Here is a 13,326-nt window from a genome sequence, read left to right as displayed (position 1 = left end):
AGAGGGGGAGGCTCCTGGGTGGAGTGAAAGAAGACAGATTGGACCCCGGAGAGATGAAGAGTGACTGGGAGCTGACGAAGAGTGAAGGACACTTATCTCTGCAATGTGATCCCGTCTGGTTGGAAGGTGTGGGTAAGGGGAGGGATGGAGAGATTGATATATGCATTGGGGAGGAGAGCGAAGGAGGCTCTTAACTAGCAGTAATGCCTCATTACCATGAGATGAATGCTTGCGCCCATGCAGCGTGTTAATGCGCTGCCCTTTACTAAATTTCACGCTAATCTGAGTATTAGTATAAGCAGCGGCACGGGCAGTTCCTCAGCAAAAATGGCAGTTTGTGGAAACATCTCAGGAAATTGAATGAGAATGTTAGAATTGCAGTGTTCCCTGCCCCCAGCTCCTCAGTGTGGGTTCGCCATCCTGCACCACGCCTAACCACGGCTCTCAAAAAACAGCTAATGTTTGGCAGGTCAACTAGGTTTTGCACTGATCGTATGAACAAGGAGGGCTCAGGGTATGTTTTTAAAGCCAGTTTTTAGTTTCGCCTGAGATTAACACCACATTCCTGTAAGAGGGAATGTAGTGGTAACTCAACCTATGGATAAACTCATCAAATAGTTCCCAGCAGACACATAACGTCATGATATGTTAATATTAGATTAGATTTAGGTGGCCAACGTCTAAAGACATTGTTATTTTGACGTCCAATAATGATATTTTATTGATTTAGGTTTTGTTGGAAAGTAACCAAAATCCAACGTTGAGCTATATCTTAAGCTAACGTCATATTGACGTCAAGTACTGACATTTATTTGTCAGGTATGACAATCAAAATTCAGCATCTGATAGATGTCATATTGGTAACATCATTAGATGCTGATATTCTGTTGCATTTAGGTTTTGTTGGAAAGTAAACAAAATGCAACATCTGTCTGACGTTGGACATTGACGTCAGCCTGACGTTGGGTTCTGGCGTCAACTTGAATTTCTTTTTCAATCTAAATGCAACATCCCACGTCATGCTGACATTCTGTGCCTGCTGGGTTGTGATGGTCATTCAGCCTGGCTACATGCAGAGTGATGGCAGAAAGCACAGTCAGAGCTGGACAGTGCTAACTGTCCATACAAATATTAAGTCCTCTCCGCTAGCCACTATATTAGCACACATCATTTTTTACATTTAGGATTTGGTGGACATTCTCATTCAAAGAATTACACGCCATTGAATGTACACATTTCATGCTTCATTTTTGTGTTACACCAACTTCCCCTGAGAACCGAACCCTTGACCTTGTCGTTTGAGCTTCAGGAACGCTGAATTATTCTACTTACTGAAGTTTTGATGTTAGCTGTTAGTTTCAGTTCATCTGCAGAGCAAAGCTTCTTGGTTACACCCCATGACATCCTACACGCTACATAACAATATTTAGCAATTCACGTTCCAGAAGAGCATAATTGACTTTGCAGCTGCAGTCCGTTACTGTTGGCCAGAGTAAGCAAATGATAGTACCGCATAATTGAATATGGAAAATGTAAATATGTCTACAGGTCTGCTGATTTAGATAACTCTTCGAGATGAAGAAACCGGTAATAGTTCTTAACTTTGTGTATGTGTCATTTATAATGCGGTTTTGCTCAAGGAAAAACAGAGTATTTTATTTTCAGCTGACAGGAAATTGACTTCCCCTCGTGCGAAAGGGGTGACATGAGGTTGCTGAAATCTTCCACGGGTTTCTGTTTGTTTTTATTGAGTTCCATAATGGGCCGCTTGAAGCTAATATGTAGGCTAGCCGCACATCAAAGACACTCCACCTTCTCAGCCCCCTATTCTAAAAATATTATGGCCTCGGGATATTTTCTGTCTGTCAGAATTTGAACAAAAGGCCAACAGTTGCAAGCACTGTCCTTCGTTTGGTGTAATGATTCCCCCTAGTGGTGCTACACCTTCACTGCATATATTCACCAAAGCTTTTTCAGTTCCAAATGATGGATTTTGTCCCCCGTGGTGAGATTTATGTTCTGATTAAGTCTATTTTCCTTCTCATAATAAACCCTTCCTCTTTGTTCCATTACATTCCCATTCTCACCACCTTTTCCGCAAAATACTCTTCCCATTTCCTTCCAAGCCAGCATGTAGACCGACTTAATGAAAGACGGCTGTCAAAACTAGAGACAGTGGATGGAAATCTCCTCATATTATATTAACGCTGTTCTTCTACGGTGGTACTGATGTATCGAATGGACAGGCTTGAGATATTTGGGGGGGTCTCAGCCGGCAGACTGCAGCGTGTTTGTTGCAAAAGCCTATTTTGAAACAGGAATTGAATTATGGGCCTGTAATGCAAACCACACGTGTGCCTGTGTTGGGTCTTTGTTCAGCCAAGACCTCCATGAACCGTACCCCCCTATATCTGGGGACACTGATCTCTATCCGCACCTATGGCCTCAGCATTTCAGCAATGGAAAATAGTGTCGCGAGCCAGCGCAAATACTCGCCGCCTGCCCACAAAGCAAAAATGACTCCATTTTAATACTAGCCTGTTTGTTTGCTTAATGTATTTGCTGGCAATTCTATGTTGATCTTACTGTTTTGCACATGTAAATATATATAATTACATATTTAAAAATGACATTTATTTGTTTATTCTTTCCCCACAAAGACAGCACAGGAGGAAAACCTTTTTTTAGGCCGAGGTGCAGATTAAGATATACTGTACTTACCACAATATAATTTTTCTCACCCCTTTTCCTCTCTCTCAGTTGGTCTCTGTTCTTCTTTGCCAAACCACTGTCTCTAGCTGTCTGTAACTGCTTGTGCACCATCCAGCAATAACTACTACAATACAAAACTAGGGTTTCAGCAGGGAAAGACTGCTTTCTCATAGTTCAGAGGACACCGATAAGTTCATAACTGTAAATCTCACTTCATACAAGACACAGTCCTAGAAGTCAGGGGAGTCCCAGCCAGGCAGGGCGCTGCATGCACTGCAACGTAAGAAACTGAGAAGGAAACAGCCGAAAATGATCTGACTCTGGTGCTGTCACAGTCTATGAGATGTTTCATGGACGTTTCGTGGAACAAACGGCACTCTTCAACGGTGTAAAAATGACCGTGCGAAACAGAATCGCTCTCAGGAGTTGACCCAGTCACCGTGCCAAACTCAGCAGGATGTGATTTGAGCGTGCTAACTCAAAGAAAGACTGAACTCATGGCCAACACAAGCTCTCCTTTTCCCACAGCATAAGCTCTGTGTGTGTCTGTGCCAAATTCACTGGAAATACACCTGACGGAGTGTAATGTGGAAACCATAGCACTTTCAGACAGAGGGGAGATATTCTGGATTGCATATTTGGGACTTTCAGCTGGGCTTAGAACCTTAATTTAAAAAGTTAATTCGTCCCTGTGGTCACATGATGCGCTCAGTTAAAAGAGTCATTAAGGCTAAAACAGTCATTAAGGCAGACTTTATCGCTAGCATTTGTTGCCATTGTTTGTACAAAATACACACATTAAAATCATATTTTCATACAACATTTGACATATATAAAGCTTGACTGGAAATGAAACAAAAATAAGATATTTGCTTTTCTTTGTTTATTTATTTATTTTGAAGTGTAATACTTTTATAAAAGACAGTAAAAACCTTGGCAGGCTTCAATAATAATACCGAGCAGCAAAACTGCTGACATCTTTGATAATAATAAGAAATGTTTCTAAAATGGCTACAGCTTTACCATTACAGAAATTACTGACATTTTTAGATGTTAAAGAGCCCCTAATATGCATTATTAAAGGTCAAATTTTTATTTTAGGGGTCTCCAACAATAAGCTGATATGTATGCAAGGTCAAAAACACTTTCATTGTTTTATTATATGCATTTATTTTTACTTAATTATCATATTTACTTGATTACCCCATATAGATTTAACCTGAGAGATAAATTACAAGGGCTGATCAATAATATATGAGTGATTACAAGCCACACTAAGTGATTACAAGTTACAATGCAATGTCCCCTATCGATGTTGACGCATTCAGGCAAAAGATTCGAACAAAGAATGAATCATTCATCTGACTCTGGGTTGAATCAAAAAGAATCAATAGTTTTAAACAAGGTGTACGGTACACTTTCACATTTAAACCTCAGCTGGATGTTTTCATTCACTTAGTGCTGTGTCACACTGTATGGATGGTAATTTTCTTTAATCATTCTTAATCCCAATTAAAATGGTTTAATTTCACAGTGTTACTGTTTTGCGCCTCATTTTTAATCTGTACACTTCACTGGTATTGTCAGTAGTCATTTGCCAAAAATATTCTAAATATTTAAAGATATTTTTACATAAATCACAGATATTAAAATGTTGTTCATTTTTACTCTTAACGAACCTATGTGTTTTTTCTCGCAGTGTGGAGTCAGTGAATGATGGGCTTTTCCACACGGTGGAGGTGCTGATCCAGAATCAGACACTGAGTTTGGTGGTGGATAAAGGGACTCCTAAAAGCTTGGGCAAACTCCCCCGTCCCCCTGCTGTGGACCACAACACACAGCTATACATAGGCGGTATGAGTCAAAGACACTTCAATGTTCATCTTAATCAGAGATGCCCAAAGTAGGGCCTGCAGGCCAAAGTTAGCCCTATGCTAACCTTTAATTTGGCCCACCTTCCCATCTGAAAAGAGAAGGAGAATGATGGGGAGTTGGTTGGAATAAATCCATTTGACAGAGATCGTCATTTCGAATTTAACATAAGCTTTTGTTTCTTTGTTTTATTGCTGAGCTACAGGAAAAGCCAATTGACATTAAACGATTCAATTAAATGAATTAGACTTATATAAATATAATTACTTTCACTTGACAGATAGAGCATAATGCACAAGACATCGTTGAGCAAATGAAACTAGTGTATTCAGCAACTTATAAATGGGATTGCTTATGTTTTAACTCGTATACATTCATTATAAAATGTTTAAAATGATACTGCATTAGTTAATATGATTCAAAGTAACATTTTCTTTTTTTTTGTTTTACTGAATAAATTAGGAAATTCGACTTGGCAATGTTTAGTTATACAGACTAGTATATATTCAGCCCACAGCCTTCAATTAAGTTTGCTTTTTGGCCCTTTATATGAAAAGGTTTGGGCACCCCTAATCTAAACTGTACTTCAAAGTTCCCAAATATTAAATTTGGCCTGTTTAGGTAAAACATTGGCCAAATGTTTAAATACATAATGTAAGCATCAGCTGTCCTTCTCTATGCAAAGTAATGTATATTGTATGCAAGCAATTATATGAATTGAGTCATAAACATTGTTATTGAGTATATAAAGCAATATAAATATAAAGCAGTATAATAAAGCAAAACGATACGATATAAGCTACGTTATGGACTATTGAATGTGAATACCAATATTCAGTGTGATATTTTCATTGTTTGATGTTCTTCCGTGTCACATACGTGAACATCATTGACTAAGAGTAATTGTATTAAAAATATATATTACATACAGAACATACAGTAAATTTGTAAACTTTATAAGTGTTACTGTAATTGTAAAAATTTCAATTCTATATTGGAAAAATCTGATAATGTGATATTTTATGTTCTGCGATAAATATTTCGATATGAATACAGTTTGACATGATAGTTAAATGGCATTATTTGGCAGTTTTCTAAAGAGTCTAACAGTATTTGGGTACAGAAATTGAATAATTACAATGCAAAAAAAAAATGATTTTCTTACTTTGTTTTGTCTTGTTTCTAGTCCAAATATTAAAAAAATCTTGGACCAAGTAAAAATATTGGTTAGTTTTCACCGTCAGAAGAAATAAGTGAAAAATAAGTAAGAAATGTATTTTGCATAAATCATATAAAGTCAATAGAAATACAGTGATTAAGTACAATTACAATTAAATACAAACCCCTGGTCAGCTATCATTTAGACTGGACAATGCATATCTTTCACACATTTCGATATCGGTGCTGAAATGATATATTGTGCAGCCCTAGTTCGTTTCATAATTTATGTTAATTTAGACTAGACTTAGAAGTTCTCTGATTATACAATTTAACTATGAAAATGTCAGGGTAAAAATCCAGATACATTTAACTAAATAAATTGAAATGGTAAAATAAAAAAAAAAACTAAATAAATATCAGTTATGTGTGTGTAGTTATAGTACAAAACTAATGTTTGCTTGTTGATATTTCAGGTGTGCCATCTCTGATTGGCACATCAGGCCTTCGGCCGGGCCCATTCCAGTCCTTCAACGGCTGCCTTCATGACGTACGCCTGAATGGAGAGCTCCAGGACCTCGGTGCTGGACTGGCGGGGATAGAAGGCGTCCTGTTTGGGTGTCACTCCTGCAGCGTCTGTGACCAGGGAGCCTGCAGACAAAGAGGAGACGAAGGGGTGACCTGTGACTGCCCCACAGGACACAGCGGCCCACTATGTGAACAGATGAGCTCCCAAGACCCCTGTGAAAGCAGCAGGTACACAAACACATACGCACTGGATACTAATGCCTGTCCTGATTTTGCAGAGTGGCGCAAATTCCATTGACAACATATTTTGTTTTTGGAACAATCATTACTGTCTAAAAATCTTTAAATGTGTGGATTTGTTTGATCTGTGAAGTAATTTCAACTGAAACATTAAGGCAGAGCGGGACCTATTGAGTAGCTTTTTGTCTTTTTTTAAAAATAGCCAATAGTGTTTTGTTTATATCACAGATCTGCTCTTCAGAACTACAGAGCAAATGAAAAGATCTACTGTAATCACTTAGCCACTAAACATTCTAACTTGCAGATTTAGGAGAAAAATCTGCATTTAACACTGAAAAAAAGCACAATCATTACCTTAGGTGATTGTTGTCATAGAAGTTTATGCTTTTCTTCAGCAGGCTTGTCAAAAGGTGTTTTGAACTTGAACTGCAACACCTAGTTCAACCACTGCTTTTCAATCTTATATAGACTTGCTGCACCTTTGTGCTCTCCTGCACGCATTGTGATAGATCTATATACAAAAATATTTGACTGTTTTTCTTTTCTTAGAATGGCTCAACTTGAAGTGCTGTAAAAACAATTTGGGTGGAAATTATAAGGCCATATGGCAACAACGTCTAATAGTGGATCTAACTTAGAAATTTCAAATGTAGAACTTTGCTTTTATTTAATAATTTTGTTGTTTGAAATGATTTAATTGGTGTTACAATATTATAAGTTTTAACATAGAACTTATAACTGACACCTTATCCATACATTCCAAAATCTGATATTCGAACAGCTTTAATTTATTCCTTTCTTTTTGGTGAATGTTATTGAAAACAAACATAATATTGTATTATCATCTTTACAACATACAGGAGGTATAACTATTTCCTCCAGTAAACATTATAACAAGTCTAATATATCCAGATGCATCAGAATAATGTAGTCGATTTGCTAGCAATGTTTATATAATATACTATATACTGTGCTATGCCTGTCTTATCTGCCTCTGAGTTAATTTACCTGTAACGTGTCCATCACTGCTCTTATCAAATGTCCAATCTGCATCATTCTCATGGTCACTAAAAACAATCTCATCCTCACTTTTATCTGCAGGAATTGCCAGTTTTGTGCTTTTCTTCTTTTACCTACCATAGAACATGATGGTCCACAATAAACACTATTTCCTGTGTTTCTTTCTAATTAAAAGTATTGCCATTAAAATTTGATTTTATCTATAATGCAAATGACATTAATATGTGACTAATCAATATGACTAGCATTTATGTTGTTATGTTTACAACCTAAAAGATCTTAGCTAATCCTAGCATACTGCAATATTTGATTGATTAATTGATTTACAAAAAATAATTTGATTAAAACTTTTTTTGAGTTGTGAATATGTCATCATAACTTACTGGAGGAGATGCTTTAGATTTTTTTGTGAATCTGACATGAGTTGATCCTTTGTTTTTATTGCTATTTTCATTTGCCTTCAGCAACTACTCAGAATAAAAGCCAGTCTGTCAGAAATCATGCCACAGAAAAACACTGCACGTCATGTGACTTAACCAAAGCACATCATTGGCTAATCTAAGGTCTTCTTTTTCCAAAAAAAAAAATACAACGTCAGTCTTAAAGAAACAGTGGAAATGAACATTGCCATATGGCAACATCATGCGGTAGATGGTTAAATGCAACGAGAAATGTTTTAAAATGCAATTATTAGCCTGCATTTTAAAATCTTTTTTTTTTTTTCAATTTTTATTTGGATATGGCAACTTAACATCCCACTCTTGTGTGTTACTATGCATAAATCTCTGACAGAGCTGCCTCTTCATCAGCCAGTCATCTTGTGAATATTTAGTAATCAAGCTGACATCATCCATAGCAATGAGGTCAGGCCTGCCCTTTCTCTTTTCTTAAGTCTTTTCTCTCAGCTTAAGACTTCTCTATATTCCTTAATAAAAATTTAAAACTTGACACAACCTTTAAACTTGTCCCTTAGACCTGATTGGATGATTGTAAAGTTTGTCCAGGACCAACAAAGCGACATGTTGTACTTGGTAAAATCAGCTAATAAAAGGCTCCCTCTGTTTGCATGTGCAGGTGTGTTCATGGGGAGTGTGTGGCGAAGGGCTCGTCGTACAGCTGTTTATGTGTGGATGGATACTCAGGCCAGTTCTGTGATAGACAGGACGAGTCCAGCGCCTGCAAGGGACTGCACTGTGTTTATGGAGAGTGCAGACTGACGGAGAGCGGAGAGCCCGCTTGTCACTGCCAGCCTGGATACAGCGGGCCAACCTGCGAAACAGGTGAGACTCTAACATCCAACACGAGTGTTCTTTTACAATGAGGGACAATGTCAATTTCTAGAACCTTCAAAGTCTCTGTTCCCAGGCCTGTAGCTGGCCGATTGGACAGGGTGGTTCTTTTTTTTTCTCAAAAAGTGAACCTTTTTGCAGTTATTCGCCTCATTTTCTATTAAATTTTAAGGTTTGAATACTGCATTTTAGTGACATTTTCAAGCACAACTTTTTTCTGAATTAGCTTGTCGGATGATAATCACAACTACACTTTTTCATGCAACAAAATTATTCCCTACATTTTTGTCAAAGTGCTTACCATGCTATTTTATCACAAAGTGTCTTAGAAATGTGCATTGAAACTGTAAGTTATTACAGTTTTATAAATATTGTAATGACCTTAGAATTTTTAATTAAACATTTTAACAAAAAAAACATAAAAATATGCTTGTTTTAATAATACAAATGTATTATCTATCATTTAAAAAAAATCGTAATGTTAAAATTAAATTAAAAACTATAGCCTATAGGTAAACAACAAATATGATGACCATCCAACAAGTTAATTCAGCTAAAAGTAGTGCTTAAAATGTCACCTAAATTCAGTATTTTAACCTCATTATTAAATGGAAAATGAGGCGAATAACTGAAAAAAGAGCTACCTCTTTGAACAGGCTGGCTACAGGCCTGGAGCCTCATGTACGAAGACTTGCGTGGAAATCTTACTAAAACACTGCGTACGCTGAATCTCACGCATATTCTTTTGTACATCTGAATGAACGTGAAACTGAGCGCAACATGCACGAGCACAAAACCCCTCCCTGCCTCCTCCCCCGTATGAATATGCAAATGACTCTACTTTGGAAAAACCCAACGAAAAAGCAATGGCAAAAGCAGGCAAAAATAGAAACTTTGAACAGTGTGAATTAGAGGTGCTCCTTTCGGAGGTAGACCGGAGAAAAGCGGTGTTATTTGCAAGTTTGTTCTCCGGAATTAACAACAAAAGAAAAAAAATAGAGTGGGAGAGTTTAGCTGATGCGGTTAACACAGTTGGGTCTGAACATCGCAGTGATAATTCGAGTGAATTATAAAAGAAATATTGTGATTCATACGTGTAAACTGTCGCAGAAATCGTAACAGTCTCAGTGGCGCGCTTGTTAGACGCATGTCTGCATGTTTTGACACGTTCGAGCATGAACTCGGTTCGAATCCAGCGTCTGATAAACTCTTTCTTCTTTTTTTTACCCCCGCTACATATTAGATTTTGCTAACTATTTATCACGAGAAAGACAAGTAGGAATCATTAATAAGTTTGTACATCATATTTTATTTGCACATTTATTGAATGGAAATGTTTCTGATTCACGCATGCAAATTCATCTTCAGATAGTGTCTTTATAGCAATGTGCGAGCAGTAGAAAGCTCAGATTACATTGGGAAAACAGGCGACTGCTGCAAATTGTGCTTTAATGTTTAGCTGGTCAACTTTATGGTATGGAAACCTTATATACCTGCTAGATGAACCCGTCTCATACAGCTGCCATTGCAAGGCTCAGACACTTTGTAGAGAGGAATTTAACACAACTGCCTCTAGGAGTCGCCAATGGAAATAAAACAGACACGCACAAAAAATGTGCGTACGCCAGCCAGAAAGCTGCCGTGAAGCTGCGCACATTCCCACGTTCAGTTCATTGTTAGTAAATCCAAACGTGAGCGATTCTGAGCGTGAAACCTGGCGTACGCAAAGTTTTTGTGCGTACGCAGCGTTGATACATAAGGCCCCTGGTGTCATTATACATAGGTATATTAATATGAGATAAAGAACTTTTTTACCATTTTAATGGATAGCTTACCCACATTTAAAAATTCTATTAACTTTTCTGCCATAGTTTCTAAAATAGTATAATGGTACTTTAATTCTACAAATGTAATTTTAATGAAAAAGTGATCAGGGTTTCATGATTTAAATTGAGTCAAAGCAGGCTGTGTTTGCATCAGCTTTAAAATCAGAAGAGTGAATCATCGAACCAATATATGTCCATATGTTTATTAATGTAAATGCTTTCTCCGGTGCACTGACCTCCGTCCTCTCCTCCACACAGAACTGACATGCGAAGGAGAAGCAGTTCGTGATTATCTGTATCGCCAAATGGCTCATAAAATCTGCACGTCCACCAGCAGAGTCCAGCGGCTGGAGTGTCGCCACTCCTGCTCATCTGGGCTGTGCTGTGCTCCCACCAAAAGCCGGAGACGGAAGCTCAGCTTCAAGTGTCCCGATGGATCATCCTTTTCCGAGGAGATGGAGATCACTGTGGAGTGTGGCTGCACAAAGTGCTCATCGTAATTAAAGAACACCTCAGCCCGTCCCAGGACCAGCAGAAGAATAGGATGAGGGAGCGCAAAAGAAAATATATTGTAAAATAAACAAAACACAAATAGAACTTATTTTTATTAAGGGATGTTTTTTTAAAGAAAGAGACTGTTTTTATGATGTTGCCTTTATGTGTCATAAGAAAAGTAATTTTGTATCAATAAATAAAACAAATACACAGATTAACATTCCTGAAAATATATGAATTATATAAATATGTATAAATCTATATAAATGTACAAGCTAACCTAAGAATTCATTTGGTCTGTGTATTGCATGTCATTGTGTGAAGTGTGAGAGCGGAGAGACATTTTTTATGGAGGAGCAAGGACTCTTGACTCTATATCACAGGAAGTGGTGAGCCGACTTCCTGTGCTTTGGCGGCAGTAAAGGAACTGCCTCCTGACAGACCTGCAGATTTCAAGGAGAATGGACTGATATTTTGTACTTTGGGTGTTTTGTGTTGTTGTTTTTTTGGCTTTGCTCCTTCAGAGAGATAGAGAGAGACATGGAGAGCTCATCTGGGTGACTCTGGTTTACAAGCTGCAACTCATCGGAGTGTTTTTTTGCATGACTGCATGGAAAAGTTAAATGTGAACTTGTAACATGCTGCGGTCAGGCAGTAAAGCTGTTGCTATCTCTACCTGTTTTCCTTTACAGTTCAAATGCATTTCCATTGTCACCGAATGGGCAGGCCATACAATCTCTGGTGCAAAGCACTTCATACTGACGCCGTATTCCGTCTTAACCGTCCTTTACTAAAATATTAAATGCAAATATGTTACACCCATTACTACTGTATTGTTTCATGTGTACCCTTTTTGTTTATTTGAACTTTTCAGATGTAACACTCAGTGTCTTATTCGAAGAGAGCGAGGTCTATAGATTTTCCAAAGGAAAAGTGAACCAGTGTTATTGAATATTGGGCCTCGTCCTGTCTTTAACTCCCGTTGGCCCCACATACTGATAAATGAGGTACAGCAGATTTAGGTATCCCCAGTCAATAATGTAACTGAGCTTGTGTGCACCGTGCGTCATGTTAGCAGCGGTGCATTTTCTAATAATGTTTTGTTAAAAATGAATTAGAGAGTGACGATTAACTTACAGTGAATGTTGAATTAAACTTGTAATGAAATACAAGATCGGATGTTTGTGCTTCTTGTGTGTAAGCTTGTTCGATAGGGAATTTTAAGTAGTAAACTGTAAATACTTGCTCTTTAACGTTATTTCTTTGCCACAGCTCTGGAAAAGAGACCACTTTAAAGTTCAGTTTCCTGGATTTGCTATACTTTTTTTCTGGATTTGGGACAGGTTTTGAGTAAACATACATTTATGTTTCATTTTCTAAATTACTGATAGTGTGTGTTAAATTCAGAATCAGAATATAAAATAGGGTGTGTGTGCGTACGTACATTTGTTTTTATTTCTGTTGTTTCATTTTATGATGAAAACTAATATACAGAGTTGTCTTCACCCAACACCGGGACTAATATAAAAAACCCAACAGCTGGGTTTAAAATGTCTTTTAAATTTATTAATAAATAATATCCCAGCGTTTGGATTGTCTATATTTTACCCAGTGTTGGGTTAATACAGTCCAGCATTTAGAATGTAGTATACTTTATACCAGGGGTGCCCAAACTTTTCCTTATGAAGGGCCAAAAACCAAACTTGATTGAGGCTAACGAGCCAGATTTAAATATAATTGCCATGGGTAATTTCCAAATTCGTTAAATAAAGTTTAAAGATAACTTTGCTCACTGATGTCTTCAACATAGTCCTCTGTCTATCAAGTGACACAATTTACATTTTTAAAAATTAGATTCATTGACATTTACATTTAATTGAAACATTTAATTTTAATTTACTTTTCTGGTAACTCAGCAATTATACACATGAACCCTCTCCATCATACTCAATATCTTCTACGATGGGGTGGTGGGCCAAAACAAAGGTTACAATGGGTTAACTTTGGAGCATGTGCCCTAATTTGGGCATCTCTGTTTTATACTGACCTGTCTTCTTTTCTGTAAATAAATGCTTTCCATAATAATAGTTTTATTTGAATTTTTGAAGACACATTATCAGTAGTTCATAAAATAACAAATTAATGTTTTCAAAATCTGTCCATCAGTGGTGCAAAACACTTACTAA

At 37.2% G+C, this 13,326-nt stretch overlaps 1 protein-coding gene across 1 annotated transcript in view; it reads left to right on the top strand.

Moving 5' to 3' along the window:
- The window catches only part of slit3 (slit homolog 3 (Drosophila)), a 272,477-nt gene extending 260,165 nt beyond the window's left edge, over positions 1-12,312 (top strand). Inside the window, exons 33-36 of the mRNA NM_131736.3 lie at positions 4,412-4,566; positions 6,219-6,498; positions 8,605-8,810; positions 10,904-12,312. Of these exons, the coding sequence (NP_571811.3) occupies positions 4,412-4,566; positions 6,219-6,498; positions 8,605-8,810; positions 10,904-11,145 (883 nt within the window). The 3' untranslated portion in view covers positions 11,146-12,312. The remainder of the gene's footprint in view (positions 1-4,411; positions 4,567-6,218; positions 6,499-8,604; positions 8,811-10,903) is intronic.
- The last annotated feature ends 1,014 nt before the right edge of the window (positions 12,313-13,326 follow it).

This window comes from Danio rerio, chromosome 14 (assembly GCF_052040795.2).
Source record: "Danio rerio strain M-AB ecotype USA chromosome 14, GRCz13ab, whole genome shotgun sequence".
Lineage (NCBI taxonomy): Eukaryota > Metazoa > Chordata > Actinopteri > Cypriniformes > Danionidae > Danio > Danio rerio.
The sequence above is the reverse complement of the archived record's forward strand: the minus strand, read 5'-3'. Positions and strand labels throughout refer to the sequence as shown.